Below are 18,515 nucleotides of genomic sequence, written 5' to 3'. Positions count from 1 at the left end.
TTTTATATATTTTGACCCCCAAAAATAATTTTTTTGTCCTCCCTTTATTTCTTTTTTTTACCCTTCATTCATTTTGAAAGACTAAAAATATTTTTGTTTCTTCTATTATTTTTTTTAGGGAAAAATACACATAACCCCCTCAAACTACCACTCAATTGTCAATGTACCCCCTAAACTACCAAAAAATGTCAATGTCCCCCATAAGACTAACAAAAAGATAAAAATGACCCTAATTTTTTTTGAATAAGACAAAAATGTCCTCATAAATTCAAAAAATAAAAACTAAAACTAAAAAAAGTAATAAAAAAAAACTAAAAAAAAATATTTTAAAAAAATTAAATAAAAAATGAAAAAAAAATAATTAAAAAAAGAACAAATTTTTTAATTTTTTTTTTTTTTTAAAAAAAAAAAAGCAAACAAAAAATAACTGTAATTTATTTTTTTTTGAAAAAAAAAATAAAACAAATGAAAAAAAAAAGTAGAAGAAAACCAGTTTTTATTAAATTAAAAAACGTAAAAGAACAATTTTTTTAAAAGAAAAAAAGAAAAAATAACTGAAATTTATTTATTTTTTTTAAAAAAAAAAATAAAACAAATGAAAAAAAAAACTGAAAATTATTTTTTTTTTAAAAAAATAAATAAATAACAGTTTTAATTTTTTATTATTTTTTTGGAATAAATATTTGTTATTTTATATTTTTTAATAATTTTTTTTAGTTGTATCGTTGAGTCCAAAAAAAAAATAATAATAATAATTTTTTTAGTTTTTATTTTATTTTAATAATTTTATGAAGGGCATTTTTGTCATTAGGGGGACATTGACATTTTTTGGTAGTTTAAGGGAGGGCATTGACACAATTAGTAGTTTAGAGGGTACATTGACAATGATGTGGTAGTTTGAGGGGGTTATATGTATTTTTCCCTATTTTTTAACCAAATACTCAAAATTAGCCCCTTTTTTTTTTTTTTTTTTTTTTTCCCTTGATACTTGAACCAAATCATATCACAAGTTAGGCTGCAGCAGTGCAACACGTTTACATTTAATACAAAGGTGAAAGGTCACTCTTCCAAATTCCTTCGTAGCGCCTTCATCCCTTTGTCTCTCTCTGTGACTCTCTATGACTCTGTTTGTTGTTTGTTGGACTAATCACTAATGGTAAACTAATGGACTAACAGTAGCAAGCAAACGTCGTTCCGCACTTTCGCCCTTGTAAGTGGCTTACATGGTATTAACATTATTTGAATTTATTTTGATATTGCATTTGATGAAATATCTTATGGGGCTCACAAATATGTTGTGTCAAACTTTGCAACAAAAATCTCTAAACATTTTAAATGCCAAGACTCAAGTTTCAACTACACAATCACTCATTTAAGGGAGGAGAGAAGATGGGTAAGAGCCTTTACTTGCTACTCTTAAATCATTTTGTGAAAAAATTGATATTGATATTCCTGATATGAATGCTCTACAGTAAAGCTCGAGGCCGATCTTGTCGTCAAGATAAAGGATCTCCAACAACAGTTGAACATCATTTTAGAGTTGATATATTTACTGCTGCAATAGACTTTCAATTACAAGAATTAAAAAGTAGATTTGGTGAGCAAGCCGTAGAATTCCTCACTCTTAGTGTTGCTTTAAGTCCTAAAGATGTATACAAATCATTTGAGATTGATGATATATGCAAATTAGCTGAGAAGTTTTATCCTAAAGATTTCAACGTGCAAGAAAGATTCTGTTTGAAGTTTCAATTGGAGCATTATAAGCTTGATATGCCAAAGCATTCAGATTTTCAAAATATGTCTACATTATCTGAGTTATGCATAGGATTGGCAAATTCAGGAAAGTCAAAGATCTATCATTTGATTGACAAGTTGATTCATCTAGTGTTAACTCTCCATGTTTCTACTGCGACTACAGAATGAGCTTTTTCTACGATGAAACTTATAAAAACTAGATTGCGTAGTAGACTGGAAGATAAATTTCTTGTTGACCATACAGTAATTTATATTGAGAAAGAAATTGTTAAGAATTTTACTTCAGATATGATAATGGATAAATTTTATTCTATCAGCAATGATTGTTGAGCATAATTTGAAGAAAAAGCTATGTTCTTTTTTGGGAATTTTTTTTTTTTTTTTTTTTTGGTACATGGCTATAGAAAAAATAAGGAACTTGTGTATTCCAAAGGAAAGTTCTCTTGATGTTTTCTAAGATGATTTTGAAATAGACATATAACTTTTGCATGACATACAATTTAATATGGAATTAAATTTAAGGTTTTTATATTTTTTATTGTACATAAACAAGTACAAACACACACATAGCGAAAAACTACATGTATCTATATACTTATGTACGTAGTTACGTATTTATAAAAGTTCGTCCTCCCTTGCCAAAAATCCTGGTTCCACTCCTGTCAAAGGGTAAACCTCAACTTTATAAAGCTTAAAAATCTGTTGAAGATTATTATTTAATTACAGTTGAAATTTGTTAAAGTATGGTTAAATGATTAAATTTATCTCTTCCTATGAATTTAAATTTTTGGAACAAATAATTATTTAATATGATATCAGAGCTAATGTCTAATTAGTCAATAAACCAACTCTTAATCATATGTGTTCAAGATGAAGAGAGATTGAAACCTAAGAAATCAAAAGTTGTTCTCATGGTTAATCACGATAAGCAAAAGGCCAAGAAAGACAAGCATGCTCAACATATATATGAAGAAGAAGAAGAATAAGAATGCATTGCTACTTTCCGTTGTTTTTTGGTAAGGAGAGTTTCTTGCATTGCTATTTTCCATTATTTTTTGGTCATGGATGCAGATTGGACATTAACATGACTAATATTTTTACTTTCTCAATAATATTTCTGGTATAAATGAGAAATACATAGGTTCCTGTCAGGATATATATATATATATATATATATATATATATATATATATATATATATATATATATATATATATATATATATATATATCAAGACTGAGAACGTCGAAGGAAGATGAGAATTAAACAATCAGACACATGCATGCATATTATATTACATATTAAATGTGATAATTTGTTCTAATTAATTCAAATGCACTTCAGCAGTGGGGTAAGAGGCTTCCATAGCTATGCCACAGAGGCCTTCCTTTGCATCAACATCTCTTTGCATCCGTATGTACCCTTCTTCGCCCCATTGTGTGCCCCACGAGTTCTTCACTAGCCAATATTTAGTCCCATCTTCGCTAGTCCCGTACCCAATAGCAGTAACTCCATGGTCCAATTGCGTGCCACAGGCACCGGTAAAGACACCGCTTGAATAAAATTGAAAGTCAGACCCCCCGGCATCAATGGCAACAGAAACCGGCTGGTGAGCAACAGCGTTGAGAAGGGCCTCTTCACTGTTGGCAGGCACATCTTCAAAGCCGCTTATCTTGGCCGCATGGATGGCTTGATTTTTAGTGTTGCAGGTTCCGTCAACACCCTTGTAAGGATAGTTAGCTTCTGAAGCGAGGCCGTGATTATGTTGGATGAATGTGAATGCGTTGTCCATCAAACCTCCTTCACAGCCTTGGTCCACGCCACTAGTGTCACAGTCAACCAACTCTTGCTCGGATAAAGAGATTAATTCACCAGTTGTAAGCTTGGTAATACCTTCCGTTGCTGCTACCGCTGAAAATGCCCAGCAACAACCTACAATGTTTGACAAATAATAATTATATAGAGTTAGATCATCTAGATCACATTTTGTCTATATCTAGCTAGTGTAAGATTTTACTTCTAATTATGGCCTATATGCCAACATGTATATATGATTTATTATATTTAATAATAAATAGCATATACGGTATACGGTATGGTAATTTAATATAATAGAATCAAATCAAATTAATTTTCATTGGCATTAATTTGTAAATTGATATCAAATCAATTTAATTAATTAATTATTTCTTGATAGGATGAACAATTACGGTGTATACAAAATTTGAGCGTCCCTGATCTAGCCTATAAATAAAGAGTTTGTGTGCTCTATCAGTACGGCATTCAGTAAGCATAGATCAGAAGATACCTCTTATTATTCTGTTTTTCAGAAGTAGTTGGAAAAGCTTGAACAAAGATAGTTGGAAGTAGTTGGAAACGCTTGAATAAAAATAGTTTGAAGTAACCCTAACTCCTGTCTTTTATTTTTCACTGCGTATTTGTTTAGCATAATAAGTTTGTTTACGCTAACAGCGCGCTAGTAGCTAGTGTTTGCTAATTAATTAGAAAGAAATATTGATATATATATATATATATATACTAACCGCATTGTCCTTGGTCCTTAACAGGTGTCACGGCTCCTGTCATTCTCCAGTCTATTGTAGACGGAACTGCAGAGACATTTCCATATTTGAAAGAAGAGGACTTTGTGGAACAAATATGGCCCTTGAATCTATTCCGTGAGGCTTTGAACTCTTCATTCGTGAGATCTGCAAATTGGTTAACACTCAACTTGTAAGGTTTGTTTGGATCTCTGTTAGAAGATTCAATCAGCGCCACATTTTCCTCGAATATCTTGTAGCGTTTCTGCTTCTCATTAGTGTCCTTATACACACGTCCATAGCTCGCCATCCACCCCTCGTGCCTCTCACGCATTGATGCGTCTTGGAGGCTGCGAGCTGCAGCTAATTGAGAAGCCAAAGTTCCCAATGTGACCATCACAACCAAACAAAAGCACTGGCTAACGAACCCCATGGAACTTATATTAATTACTGCTTTCAGCTAATATTTGATTAATTGAAGTACTTAATTACTCCACAGCTGCTCCTAAGATCTTTATAGAGGCTAGGAATTTGCATACTAATCTGCATTAATTTCCTCATCACCGTGCCTGATAAAATTTTCTGATTTGGACCCATAAAATATATGATACTTTCAGTTTGATTACTCTTATGGTTCTGCATGTTGATTTTGTATTTGGGGATCTCACATCAAACCAACTTAACCAAACCAAAATGGTCTCACCGTAACGTTTCACTCATCTACGCAAAACGTACGTTGTCTTTTAGAAGATACAACGTACGTACGTAGTCTAAACGATGTGTGATTCTCCAAAAGCATCACAAAGTTGTTAATTAAAAGAAGCTTCAAAGCACAAGCTAACGTTAAATATTAGCTACGTAACAAGCCCTAGCTTGTCCACTATATATATATATATATATATATATATATATATATATATATATATATATATATATATATATATATGATGTGTGATTCTCCAAAAGCATCACAAAGTTGTTAATTAAAAGAAGCTTCAAAGCACAAGCTAACGTTAAATATTAGCTACGTAACAAGCCCTAGCTTGTCCACTATATATATATATATAGGCCTAGCAAATCAGCTGGAGTTACAATATATATATGGTATGATCCTATTGACAAAAAGATCACAACTTAGAATTTTGTAACAAAATTTGTAATACAAATTAAATGTTAGGGATAACTTCAAGGATACCAAACTTTCAGAGGTACTTGAACTTCAAAATATCTCAATTTAAGGTATTCATTTTTCGAAAAGTCTCAATTAACTAAGGCCTCGTTTGGTTTGTGGAATGTCTATTTCATTAGGAAAATGAATAACTATTCATGGGAATAGATGAAGGTGGAATGGAATAACTATTCCTATTCTTTTATTTGGTTGTAACGGTGGAATAGAACATTGCATATGTATTCTTTTGTTTGGTACAGTGCAATACATTGGTGAATGGAATCATATTATAATCAAATTTTCTAAAATACCCTTATAATACAAATATAATTTATATTCTTGAGGACATTTTTTTTTCTTTATTTAAGAAACATAAACAATCATACTATGACCTTTTTTGTTTTGTTTTTTTTTTTTTTCATATATAATTACGCTACAAAATGATTTATAAGGAAAAAAAAAAAAAAAAAAAAAAAAAAAAACACACACACACACACACACATAATCATCATATCACCATCATAAAAAAATAAAAAAATAGATCATCTGCAAAGCCCTTTTTATTTTATTTTATTTTATTTGTTTTCCAGCAACAAACATTCATTCTTTGCTTACAAAGTAAAATGATTTATAAGAGAGAAAAAAAAAAAAAAACATAATCATCATAAAAAAAATAAATCATCTACAAAGCCCTTTTTATTTTATTATTATTTATTTGTTTTCTAGTAACAAACATTCGTTCTTTGCTTACAAAGTTTTTCTCAAACCTCCGCAAGGCAATTGGAGTCCCCCCGATATTAAGAGGTACTCGTTTTGCTACGTCTAAGTGCATTCTGTAGGCTAAATCATAGGAGGAGGTAAAAAAAAAAAAAAAAAAAAAAAAAAAGAAGAAGAAGAAGAAGAAAGACTACCCCACAACAAATTAAGTTGGGTTGAGAAACAGAGAGAGGGGGATGAGAATATAATTGCAGAGATGGAGAAAGATATTGATAGTGCACTTGAGTGATGAATTTTTGAAATCAGAATTAAATTCTTATTTTGTTTGCGAATTTTGAAATTTGACTTTTTATTAAAAATTGAATAAAATATGATTTGTTTATAAAAAGTTGAATAAAATATAATTTGTTTTTTAAAAAGTTGAATAAAATATGATTTATTTCTGAAAAAAGTAGAATCAGAATTATATTTTATTGTCAAAATTTCGTATCAAAACACACCATGAGTTGAGAAACAGAGAGAGAGAGAGGGATAAGAGACTTGAGTGTTGAGAAGGTTGGGGTTTTTAGGCAAAAGACGAATTTAATTTATTCCCATAGGAAAGGAATAGGTATTCCACTCCTTTTTGAGTGGAATACCTATTCCTCTTCATAAGGGAATAGCTATTCCGTGGGAATAACTATTCCCTTAAATAATATACAACCAAACAAAAGAATAGCTATTCCGTGGGAATAGCTATTCCTTTCCATGGGTCTAATCCGCAAACCAAACGAGGCCTAAGAGGTCATCCGTTAGGATTTTCCATAAAATCCTATCAAAATTCTTAAAATACCCATGTGTTTATTTTAAAAAGTAAAAAAAAAAAAATCAAAAATTCAGGCATGAGTATTTTTACAAATACTGTTAAATTCTAACTAACACATAAATCTTAAACAATTTTTTTTTTTGAGTATTTTAAAAATTTTGACAAAATTTAACGAAAAATTCTAACGAATGACCCTTAATTAAGACTTTTCAAAAAATAAATACCTTAAATTAAAACATTTTAAAGTTCAAATACCTTCCCTAAAAAAGAATAAAAGTTTGAATTCCTTAAGCTAAGTTATCCGTAAATGTTAATTACATGATTGAACCACAAGTTCTGTTTTGTAGTGTCGTCGTTAAAATATTACTTATTAATTCGAAATATCTGTAAAGTCCTCGACCCAATCAACACTCTCCCATCTCGTCATCCCAGCAGCAGCCTCCCAAAATGGTCCACCAATCTGAATTCTATATATCCCCAGATTCCCCACTAAATCATTATGTCATCCTGATTCAGGCTAATATAATTTATGTTCAACAATTTCTTGCTATTGAAGTAGCATCACGAGCTACCAAACAAAAGGGCTATCATATCTGCATAATAAATGTTAATAGTATTAAAATATTAATTAAATAATTTAAGATAAATAGTAAATTAAAGTATCTAAGCAAAAGTTTAAATATATATCGTTTCCACCATCCACTTATCATTTCAATCAAATATTTCATGTATTAATCTTGCTTATTAATTCGAAATTTGAGTCTATACGCCCAGAAGAAAATTGGAATATTAATTAAATCAATTAAGCATTTTTTTTATTATTCACCTCGTATTTCAATTAAATATTCTACATATTAGAATTTGAGCCTACAAGAAGGCAAGAGAGAGTGTTAAAATATAAAAATATATATTTTTTTATACGTTTACAACTTTTATACAACTCTTTTATAACTGTAACAACTTTTTTTCTTTCCTTTTTTTTTTTTTTTTAACTAGCTATTTGATCTCTTTTCTTACATGTAGGTCCTACATGTTCAATTGTTGATTTTTTTATTTTTTTATTTTTTTTTAAAAAAAAAAATTGTTGAAGTTGTAAACGTATCATATCTCTAAGAGACGAGCATTAGGTGAATATGAGAATTATCTCCTTAATATTTTGTATTTTGTTATCTTTTATCATTATCTTTATCTTTATTAATTAGTAAGTGTTTGTGATACTATTTATCATTATCTTTACTAGTAGTTGTTAAGTGTTAGTCATAAAATACACCTTTAAGAGTAGTTTATCTTTATCACATTTCTTTGTAATCCTACGTATAAACTCATTGGGTTGATAAATAAAGTAAGCAAGAATTAATTATCTCAACTCTAGATAATTAATTCTTGACATCAATTAATTAATTATCTAGATAAACTCTAGATAATTAAGAATTCAATACCACTCAACCATCAAACAGGACTTGACAGGAAGTTCTAAGAAATTTGCCGACAGCCATAGATTTATGATGATTCTTAACAAAAAGAAAAATAATGGTATTTTTAGCACTGATAGCCATCATCAACAATATTTGGATCTTGTTAATTTGGTTATCATTGACTATCAAGAATGATATAATGTGGCATATGTCGATTGAATAAGAAATTGACATAATGTTTCAAATACCATATAATGATAATCCAATTTCTTATCTTGGAAGCAATGGAACCATGATGGTCACGATTATTGTGGAAAAGGTAAAACGTTGTAATATGCAAAATTTAACGATTTATTTAAGAAAGAAATGCAGACCTAAACGGATTAGAATTCCCTCAAATTTCTTAAATATTTGAAAATTTTAAATTGTTAAATCTTAGCCATGCTTTACATCTAACGGTTCACAATATGCTAATTGTCTACATGAAATAAATGCTATCAACATGCAAAAATTGGTATCAATAAATGCTTTCATGTGGACAATTGGTACATTGCGAACAGTTAGATGTAAAGCATGGCTAAGATTTAATAATTTGAGAATCTCAAATATTTAAAAAATTGAGGGGATCCTGATCAGACCTAAACGGCGTGCCCTCATGAAACTATCATGAAATTGCAATCCCAATGAAGAAGCAACAAGATTCCTGGTGCTCAAGAAATGTAGTGATGTCTTATCTTCTATTTGGAAGTGCATTAAGAAATGTACGCTTTCCTTTGCTATTTGAAATTGTGTTAAAGAATTTAAAAAGTAAAGTTAAAAGTATTTTTTACTTTTTCTAAAATTAGGATTTCTCTATAAACAAAATCTCTATTTCTTAACGCAATCCCAAGAGGCTCAAATTTATCTTTTCCTATTAGCTTTAAGTTTTTAGGATAAATGATGGTTTAGCATGATATCAGAATGAAGATCCTAAGTTCAAACATTGTCTCCATCATTCACCTCATTTCAATTAAAATTTTCACGTATTATACAAATATTGAGTTCCACATTGGATAGATGTGATGTTATAAAAGTAAATATATGGCTAATATGACACAGTCCAAACTCATACGCTTCAACTTTAGGGTTGACTTGTGTTTTAACATGTTATATTATGGTTTTACTAACCAGACTATTCAAGATGTTAATTTCCTCTAGTGAGTATTGGATCTGGCCACTTCGCAATTGAAGCAAAACGTAGCACATGCATGGATGGTGAATCTATCTTGCAGTTGGAGTTGGGGCGAAGGTACATAACATGAGTAATATTAAAGCATTGATTAAATGATTAAATTTACATCTTCCTATCAGTTTAAACTTTTGGGACAAGTGATGATTTAACATGGTATCAGAACAGAAGTCCTGAGTTTGAACTCTGTCTCCTTCATTTGCCTTCCATTTCAATTAAATATTCTACGTGTTGGGTCTCACCTATTAAATTGAAATTTGAGCCCACACATAAATGAAAGTATTAAAATATTGATTAAATGATTAAATTTATCTCTTTACATCAGCTTAAGTTTTGGGACAAGTGATTAAATTTAACAAATAAAACTCATCCCATACAAGTTATCCTAGATACAATCTATAAGGTTGAATGGTTGATAACACTATACTGCGTATTTAGTATTTAACAAACAAAGGAGTACTTATTGCTGCAATTTCTTTGAGATCATAGTTGATAGTTGGATATGAAGAATGATGTTCCACCAACTCTGTAAATGTCCTTTCCTACTTTAGTGTATCTCATAAACCCTCTAAGTGATATTTTGACAGGTTATTTACATAACTCCATTCAACATGAATTAAGGAAAATGAAAATGTTTTCCTATCAAAATCAGAACAAAAACAAGGTCAATTGCGATCAATGATCATCATCATCATCATTGAATTGAAGCCTTCATATATTAAGGAAAGAGGAAGATTACCCAAAGTAGTGCAATCTTAGCTTAGTTAAATTACAAGGCCATTCACCACCCTTCATCATTGCTTGGTTGGCAATGACATGTCCTCGTTGGGAAGGCAAGTCACATGGGGACATGTTGACATGGTGGTTGTTTATGCACACGCTCCAGAGATAGCATCTACGGGTCCTCAATCCCAACCCCACTTTTTCTTTTTCTTTTTTTTTTTTTTTTTTTTTAGAAAATACAAATACAGGGGAAGAGGAAGCTAATCGAAACAGGGGGATCTTTCCCACCTTCCCAACCCTACTTCATTGCTTGGTTGGCAATGATAGGTTATCATGGGGACATGTTTGTGATTGTTTTGGACACTCCAAACACTAAGCAATGTCAAGCATCCCACCGTTAATGATTGTAGGCCATATAATTGCCTAGAAACTGAAATCAAACCTGATAAGCATCTGTTTTTAAATCCTGAAATTCTCATAAACAGCTCCAAATTTATCTTCAAAGCTTAGTAAGACAGCTGCTGCCATAGTATCTTTAAACAAGTTGCCTCCCACTTGGGCTTTGGTATCTGGTTGTATGGACTAAAATTGCAGTACGGTTTTGTTAAAATAGTAATTAAATAATTAAATTTATCGTTTCTTATCAGCTTAAGCTGCGATAATTGATGACTTAACATGGAATCAGGGCAAATGTCCTGAATTCGTGTCGCACATGTGCGTGACTGGTGTAAGCACGTATGTGTTTGTGTGTGTGTGTGTGCGTGTGTGTGTGTGTGTGTGAGAGAGAGAGAGAGAGAGAGAAGTTTTGCTGCTAATTTTGCAAGTGGATTCTGCATGAAATCAGGGTGATGGCAAACAATAATGCTATCAGAATGAATTTAACATACAAATCATGGGAAACACTCATTCTTTTAACATGACTCTAAAAGTTAAAAATCCCTTCATATAGAGCTAACTTTCCCTAAAACAGTAGTCTAGTTTTAGTTCTTCTTTTCTTTGTGATTCCCACAGATATAGTAATTAAGTAGGCTTCATCTCAGTGACACAATGAAGGTATTCATTGTAACAGGAACTCGCAAATTTGTTATAGAAGTGGGTCTCCAAGAACCAGTTCTTGATATCAAAAGAAAGATAGAACAACTCTTTGGTATCCCTGTTGCTTCACAAACTCTATCAGTGTCTGGATGGGAGTTGGTGGATGGACTTGACATGGAAGACAATCCAATTGTTACTGAAGGTACAAAAATTGACCTCACTATCAAATCCATGCTTATGTTACCTCCATTATACCATTGTAGAAGAATCCAAATTACTGTGAAATTTTCAGGCAGACAATTTAACATGGAGGTAGACACAGCAGAAACTGTGCGAAGCCTAAAAGAGAAAATTCATATAGTTGATGGCACACCCATCAAAAGAATGTTACTTTTCTGTTCTGGGAAGAGTTAGAAAAAGACTTTCACCATCTAACCGAGTACGGAATACATGAATTTTCTGAAATAATCGTATTCCTCAAGACGACAAATCGTCTAAGGGATGAGCCTTCATCAAGTTGGCTGAGTCTAGTGGTGCAAACTTCTTTTAGCTTGCTTAATGCAGCCAGCATTCCTTTGGAAATGAAGGACTCATGCACTGTCAATGACTTGAGGCAATTGTTATTGAGCAAAAAAATACTTCCCATTGATGATTATTTGTTCATACACAAGCAGAGGATCATGCGTGACAATTGCAGCCTCCGAGGGCATGGTGTAGAAATTGGGGACCCTCTCTATGTGTTTAAAGGGACTATTAATCGAAGTGGAAATATTTGAGATGTAAACCAGAATAAAGACTAAGGAGTATCAATAATCAAGAATTAAAGATGGAAATAGGTCTTGTATTAAATTTTTATTAAATTACAATTAAGTAGGAGATTGAAAAAAGAGAATAAAAGAGAGATAATTAGTAACACAAATTGAATCATAGTGAACCGGAATTCTCTGCAATTGAGAGAGGCCTTTGATAGGTCTACCAGTTCAAGCAAGTGAGCCTCGCACCTTAAGTTGCTTGGGTAGGTAGGCCCTATCGAGGGTCTCTCTTATTTGGTGCTCATACAGGCTGCAATTCGGTCAACAAATAGAAGCGAATCCCGATCCAATCCTAGTATTTTATGTTAGGGGAAAAAAAAACAAAGGAAAAAACTGGTCATTGTAACTAGTCTTTTCAACTTATATATTCTTGTAACTAATGATTCTGTTACACTCCACTCTCTTCGTACTAACAAGCCATTGTTATCTATATAATAAAGATAGTAATAATAAAAAAAAAAAAAATTGGAGAAGAAGCAAACAAATTAGGCAATTTCCAGTTCATTCTTCCATTTTGTTTGGCAAGGGAAGTAGGTCTACCCCGAGACAAAATTAGGCGAAGTGAAGACGAAATGATGGGAGGACCCATCATCAAGGGGATTGAAAAATAGGTAAATATGGGACCCATCTTGCACCCCACAATCCATCAGTGAAACCCCATCCCCATCATCAGTCGTCAAAATGCTAAGACGATCCTTGTTAAGGATGAGGATCAGACGGTCACTAGGGAGCTTCTGCTAGGCCTCGATTTCCCTCTTTAGATCAGCTAGTGTGGCATCATTTCCCACCTGGATGTAGAAGAGAGTTCCTGTCAAGTTCTCCACCACCACCCTCATCTTCAAAGACATGATTGGCTCAATTTGCCTTTGCCCATTTTCCACTCTGATCAGAGTAGTATAAGGAGAGAGAGAGAGAGAGAGAGAGAGAGAGCTTTTAGGCTTTAACACGTAGAATTTGAACAATTTTGAAAAGTTCACGTATGCTGCATTCTCGCTAGTTAGTTCGCTAGCATGGATGAGAGATGAGGGGCAGTACTGGTTGATAGCGCATGCAAATGAAATATGTGCTTGATTGGCCTTAAAACAATAAAATATATGTATATATACATATATTCTTTAATATTCTCTTATTTGCTTGTCTATTTTCCTCAAACCTCTCGTCTCAGCACTGACAAAAAGGATCTGGACCCTTACTTATGGTTGATGAAACTATGAAAAGTAATTGGACTGGATGAACTTTAACAATTTAATAGGTAAGGTCTTTTGTTTTCCTAAGAAATATGAAAAATTATGAGCGGATCCACCCACTTCAAACTTGTTCTTCAACTTGGTGAGCCTCGACATTTAAAGAGCATTTACAGTGGATTTCTAATCTTTCTATTTTAGATAATGACTTTTCAATGTACTCTATATTCGATTATCTATTATTTCTTTATAAATTTGGCTTAGATGCTGTTAAAAAAAAAAAAGAAAAGAGAGAAATTGGTGTAACAAAACGTACCATTCTTTTTCTTCTTGAGAGAAATGTATTCACATCTTCTTAATCTGAAATAGCTGGAGAGACCAAAAGTTCTTTTCGTTTTTAGGGATATTCCTGAAACAGATCCAGTAGAGACGTAGTAGGGAAAAAGTTCAGTGTCAAAATCCAGCACGTAGATCTCATGAACAAACAACCTACAATTAGAGAACCCATTCATTTATTTGAAGGGAGTGTTCATTCCATGTTGTACAATCCCTGTGGAAAATGAAAATTTTTTCATAGGTTGATTCTCTCCCACTTTTTTTTTTAATTATTATTATTATTATTATTTTTTTTTTTTTTTTTGTTCCAAAGCCAATAAGGGAAGGGTTACAAGAGGGGTCTTTCCCATTTCTTAATCCGAAAGGAAGAGAGAATATAAGACTAATCGAGAATGCTTCCAAACACAAGCTACACAAGGTTAGCTCCCACTTTACTAGTGACATTGATGTTGGACTTTCTCGATGGTAACTGCAACAATTGCAGAAAATGTTTGCATTGCAAATTTTGGAATACTAGAATTGCCAAATAAATCATGAGATTAATAGCTTGTATAGTATGGTGGCAAACGTCCCCAGAAGTACTTAGAAGTAGTACACTTCTATACAAGGCAAGAAATTATTACCAATAAAAATGTACAAACATGACCATTAACCCGTATGAGTTCATGTAAAAATATGATTATATCTGTTGTTGGGATATAGACTATGCTAACAAAATTTCCTGCTGGAAGCAAAAAATGACGACCCATGAGTGAGAACATACCAGAAAAAACTATGGCCCGATGAGAGGGGCTGGAAGGGTTGGAAGAGCTCGACACCCTGAAAAGTATCACATCAAGTCCCTTGAAGCTAAGCCATTAGAATTCAACTTACAGCGAGCTTCAAACATTGAATTGAGCAGGTGCTGGTAAACCTTGCACTTTCATCATACAATGATACTTAGCTGGAGCAATAACCCCAGCTTGTGTGCACAGATCCACCACTGCTGGTGCATGTCCATAAAAATTCCGATGTGCATCAACAAGCACAAGAGGATCCTGAGGCCGCCGCCGCCATACAATCTTAGGAGGCACCAAATCATCAACTTCTGCCTTCTTCCAGAAGTGGGCTCCTCTCCAACTCTCATACTTAAATACACCACAGAGTCTAGCTTTGTGCCCAGATGGCCCAACATGAACTTCGGAACAGTGTTTACAGACTTTCACTGGATAAACCAACAACAACTTCTGTACGCCAGTTCTGAGCGTCTCCCACGCCTTCAAAGTGGTATTGGCAATTAACGTCAGTTCATGTGGTGACAACGAGTTGACTCCTTCACTGCCAGCAGAGACATTTTCCAAGTTCCAACTGCTGGAGTACTTTTTTTCATCATATGGATCAACTCCTGCCTGCCAGCACAGTTCAAGAACTGCGGGAACACGGTCAAAATCGAACCTTTGGTCGTGTTTAATAACATCTTGGAACATGCCCTGCAGATGAAATGCTTCTACTGGAACAAGTATATCATTCAAACCACCGCTGATCCATTCATGAACTCGATTCTTGGCACGGCGCTTGTAACCACAGCATGTCTGGATTAAGTGACCTTTCTCACCAATATATACTTCTGGACAGAACCTGCAAAAGTACTTGATGCATGAGATTAGTCCTGTGTGCTCTCCTTGGAGGAACAGAACATGTACTAAAGGGAAGTGAGGAGAATCACAGCAGAGTTAGATGAATTGTCTTTTTGTTCAACAAACATGTCAATAACCTTTAGGCTAAACGGCAACTCCAACCACCACAAGAATGTCTTCGTGGGTGAGGACATGGGCTCATATCCATGGGACGTGCAAGTTATTTACCAAAGAAAAAGAAACTTGAGTCTTTAACTGAAATTATAGACACTTGCCCACCAATGCCTGGCCCAAAAACTATTGAGAAATGTCAGCTCGTTTACAGTTACAAGAAAAGAAATTCACACTAATTATTTGCAGCACAGGATTGATTTTTATGTGACAAGTGGACACAATTTTTTTTTTCTCTCGCTATTTTGGGTTCTGCAGATGGTTTTACTTGTAGTTATTCTTTTCAACACCTTGCGGCGTCCTCGTCCAAGATATGCTAGGACTAAAATCAATTGTAGTTCAGAAGAAATTTGAATTAACAACGAAATCAATTATAGTTCATCATACATTGGAATTAACATCACAACTTGGATTTCCAGCGTTATTAATTACATCTTCATAGAAACGTTACATCAAGCGCCACCGAGCAGAAACCACACCATTCATTGACATCAACCAAATCCCATGAGTGAACCAAGAAACAAGTTTAACTTTAATCTACACAAGCTGTACACATTCACATACGTAAAATTGAAACACCCACATTCATTTATACGGAAAGACAACTCTTTGAGGTGCCGGACTTACTTGCAGGCCATGATGGGAAAGAGTCTGAGCAGAGCGGACACGCCTTGGAAGAAGATTGCTCGGGCCTCAAGGACCTCCTGGGCCACCGGGACCATGCGGCGCACCGGGTAGTCCTTGGCCCGGCTTTCGATTCTCTTCAGAATCATCGGCCTGAGCTTCCTTAAGTCCACCTTCGAGCTGTGAAAATTCGCGTGCGTAACGAACCCACTAAAGTTCCCCAAAACATGCTGCCATGATCTCTTCCTTAAGGCCATAACAGCCATCTCTACCCTTCAGAAAAATGAGCAATTTAGTAACAAGTTGTCACAGAGACATTACATCAAACATTCGGTTGGCGTAGCAGTGGGGGGTGAACTTTTAGTTCAAATGGGATTTCACAATGAGAGATTTGGGAAGATAAGGTTTTGGGTCAGCCTGGTTTTTTGTTATTTGGGTATAGAACGAGTGAACGGTTTCGCATCGGAGTCTTAGAGTTTGAACGGTGACGCCGAAGGACGGTGAAAAGTGAGATTTGAGGTCGGCCACTCCGCCACCAACGTAAAGAGAATGAAGACGGCACCATTTAGTACATAGGGCAATGCAGGACTTTTAATTTTCTATCATCTCTCCTATTCTTTGTCGTACAGTGTATAGTTTTAATCAATAATTGCAGTATATTATTTTAATCAATAATTTTTATTATCTTTTCTTTATTCAAATTATGTTTTCACCCAAATTTAATATTTATAATTTTAAAAAATTAAGAAGAATTGAGTCATTTCCTAATTTTAAAAACTAGACATGTAGGATTTGGGTGAAAGTATTATTATAGAGAAAGGTTTCATTTGGAGGAAATTTATGTCCATAAAATATTATAATTTTTTGAAAGGCTTCAATTTTCAAAAGATATCTAAGATCAGAGAACAATGACCTTGTCATGAGCTGTATATGCAATTAACAAAATTCTAAGAAAAGTGGAATTAAATAACTTAGCTATTTAAATTGATTGTTGATTTTACAAATTATATTCTTCCAACTTAATCTATTAAATTGATATTTATTTTTATAAAAAATTGACAAAACATGTGATGCTTGTTGCTTATATATATTTTAAAAAATATACTGCAATTATTTTAAAAAACATGTGATGCTTGTTGCTTATATATTTTAAAAAATTTTGGGGGGCACTAGTCCCCCAAAATTTTAAAAATTCCATTAAATTTTGTTTTTTTTTTTTTTTATGAGTACGACCCCCCAAAATTGATTTTTACCCTAAAAGATCTTTGTTTTAGTTTGTCCCCTATCTAAAATCCTGGTTCCGCCTCTGCTAACAAGAAACATGAATTGAAAATATCTAATATCCCAAGAAACCCACCAACTTATTTAAAAAAATACTCATAAATTCCTGAACCCCAACATATAACTTACTTTCTTTTTTTTTTTTTTGGGAAGGAAACGGGAGATTCGAAATAGTAAATATGGCGTAGTCCCAAGCATCACCAAAACCAAAAAGAAAAAAGAGCCCATATACAGAATAATACCCATTAACCCAAAAAGAAACCAGCAATCATATAAATAATTTTGTTATGGGAATTATTACCGAAAACAAAATCTTACATAATCCAAAAAAAAAAAAAAAAGGAATTATAATATAGATCAATATTAAGCACTATGGTGGAAACCCCAAAAAGAACCGAAAGTAAAAAATAAAGAATTTTGTAGATTCCAATTCATTGAACATGAATAGCTAACAGTTAATCAAGAGACATATTTTTATGCACACAGGATCAAAAAGGCGGATAGAAAATTAAAATTAAGAAACTAAAGGAACATAAGCAATCAAATCCAAAGACAAAGACGAAAGAAAATACCAGATACGAGGGCGGTGAATAGGAGTCTCTGAGCGACGAAGCGAGAGAGAGAGAGAGAGAGAGAGAGAGATAAGAAAACTGATGGGTGAGAGGGGTTTATATAGTACAGAGAAAGTCTCTGAACCACTCAACGTAGTTTTCTTTTTTGTGTCATAGATTTTGACGGCTGCGATTAACGAGAGAGATAGGAATGGACGGTGGCGATGGAGAATCACGTGGTCCATGTTGGGTTGTGCGTTACAGTTCGTATGATAAGACTGAAAACGCGTGTGTTCTCGAAGAATACAGTTGGGCCGTCGGAGTACTTTTGCACGAGTTGGGTCATTTGGGCCCAGTCTTATGTCAAAGAGTTACCTAAATGTTTAATAAATTTGTAAATCGTTGCGCCTCATTTTTAAAAATTAATTTTTACATTTTAAGTTTGTCATGGATTTGAAATTAATCATTCCGTAATTTTTTTGTCCAATCTTTTTACTTTCGTTATATCATGTCATCTTTTTCTTAAAATATTGTTTTCTTATTATATTATAAAT

At 33.2% G+C, this 18,515-nt stretch overlaps 3 protein-coding genes and 1 pseudogene across 8 annotated transcripts; 2 read left to right on the top strand and 2 right to left on the bottom strand.

Annotated features, from left to right (window-relative positions):
- The first annotated feature begins 1,461 nt into the window (after positions 1-1,461).
- LOC133859601 (uncharacterized) lies at positions 1,462-1,923 on the top strand. Its single transcript, XM_062295052.1, has one exon. The coding sequence runs from the start codon at positions 1,462-1,464 to the stop codon at positions 1,921-1,923; it is 462 nt and encodes a 153-aa protein (XP_062151036.1).
- Positions 1,924-3,019: 1,096 nt separating this feature from the next.
- Positions 3,020-4,787, bottom strand: LOC133860706 (senescence-specific cysteine protease SAG39-like). The gene is made up of 2 exons (XM_062296284.1): positions 4,299-4,787; positions 3,020-3,687 (listed from the first exon to the last, which is right to left on the bottom strand). The coding sequence occupies exons 1-2, from the start codon at positions 4,726-4,728 to the stop codon at positions 3,080-3,082; spliced, it is 1,038 nt and encodes a 345-aa protein (XP_062152268.1). The 5' UTR covers positions 4,729-4,787; the 3' UTR covers positions 3,020-3,079.
- Positions 4,788-7,177: 2,390 nt separating this feature from the next.
- Positions 7,178-18,050, bottom strand: LOC133860707 (APO protein 4, mitochondrial). 6 transcript variants are annotated; one of them, XR_009898911.1, is made up of 4 exons: positions 16,133-16,401; positions 14,482-15,335; positions 13,699-13,791; positions 7,178-7,578 (listed from the first exon to the last, which is right to left on the bottom strand). XR_009898911.1 is itself a non-coding variant. In XM_062296286.1 (3 exons), exons 2-3 carry the CDS (start codon positions 16,393-16,395, stop codon positions 14,600-14,602), a joined length of 999 nt encoding a protein of 332 aa, XP_062152270.1. In that variant the 5' UTR covers positions 16,396-16,397; positions 17,983-18,050; the 3' UTR covers positions 14,238-14,599. The 6 variants fall into 6 exon arrangements, 2 of the variants coding, with proteins under 2 accessions (XP_062152270.1, XP_062152269.1); XR_009898912.1 differs by lacking the exon at positions 7,178-7,578 and adding an exon at positions 12,684-13,080 and having other exon boundaries at positions 13,699-13,871; XR_009898910.1 differs by lacking the exon at positions 7,178-7,578 and adding an exon at positions 12,684-13,080.
- Positions 11,399-12,162, top strand: LOC133859594 (uncharacterized; annotated as a pseudogene).
- Positions 18,051-18,515: the final 465 nt, after the last annotated feature.

The sequence above is a fragment of the Alnus glutinosa genome, chromosome 2 (genome assembly GCF_958979055.1).
Source record: "Alnus glutinosa chromosome 2, dhAlnGlut1.1, whole genome shotgun sequence".
Lineage (NCBI taxonomy): Eukaryota > Viridiplantae > Streptophyta > Magnoliopsida > Fagales > Betulaceae > Alnus > Alnus glutinosa.
Note: the sequence above shows the minus strand (reverse complement) of the source record. Positions and strands in the feature narration are given on the sequence as shown.

Coding starts and splice junctions, on each gene's coding strand:
- LOC133860707 (XM_062296286.1), bottom strand. CDS start 16,395: ATGGCTGTTATGGCCTTAAGGAAGAGATCATGGCAGCATGTTTTGGGG. Junction 15,336..16,132: donor TTTCCCATCATGGCCTGCAA/GTAAGTCCGGCA, acceptor GTACTTTTGCAG/GTTCTGTCCAGAAGTATATA.
- LOC133859601 (XM_062295052.1), top strand. CDS start 1,462: ATGCTCTACAGTAAAGCTCGAGGCCGATCTTGTCGTCAAGATAAAGGA.
- LOC133860706 (XM_062296284.1), bottom strand. CDS start 4,728: ATGGGGTTCGTTAGCCAGTGCTTTTGTTTGGTTGTGATGGTCACATTG. Junction 3,688..4,298: donor TAAGGACCAAGGACAATGCG/GTTAGTATATAT, acceptor CAAACATTGTAG/GTTGTTGCTGGGCATTTTCA.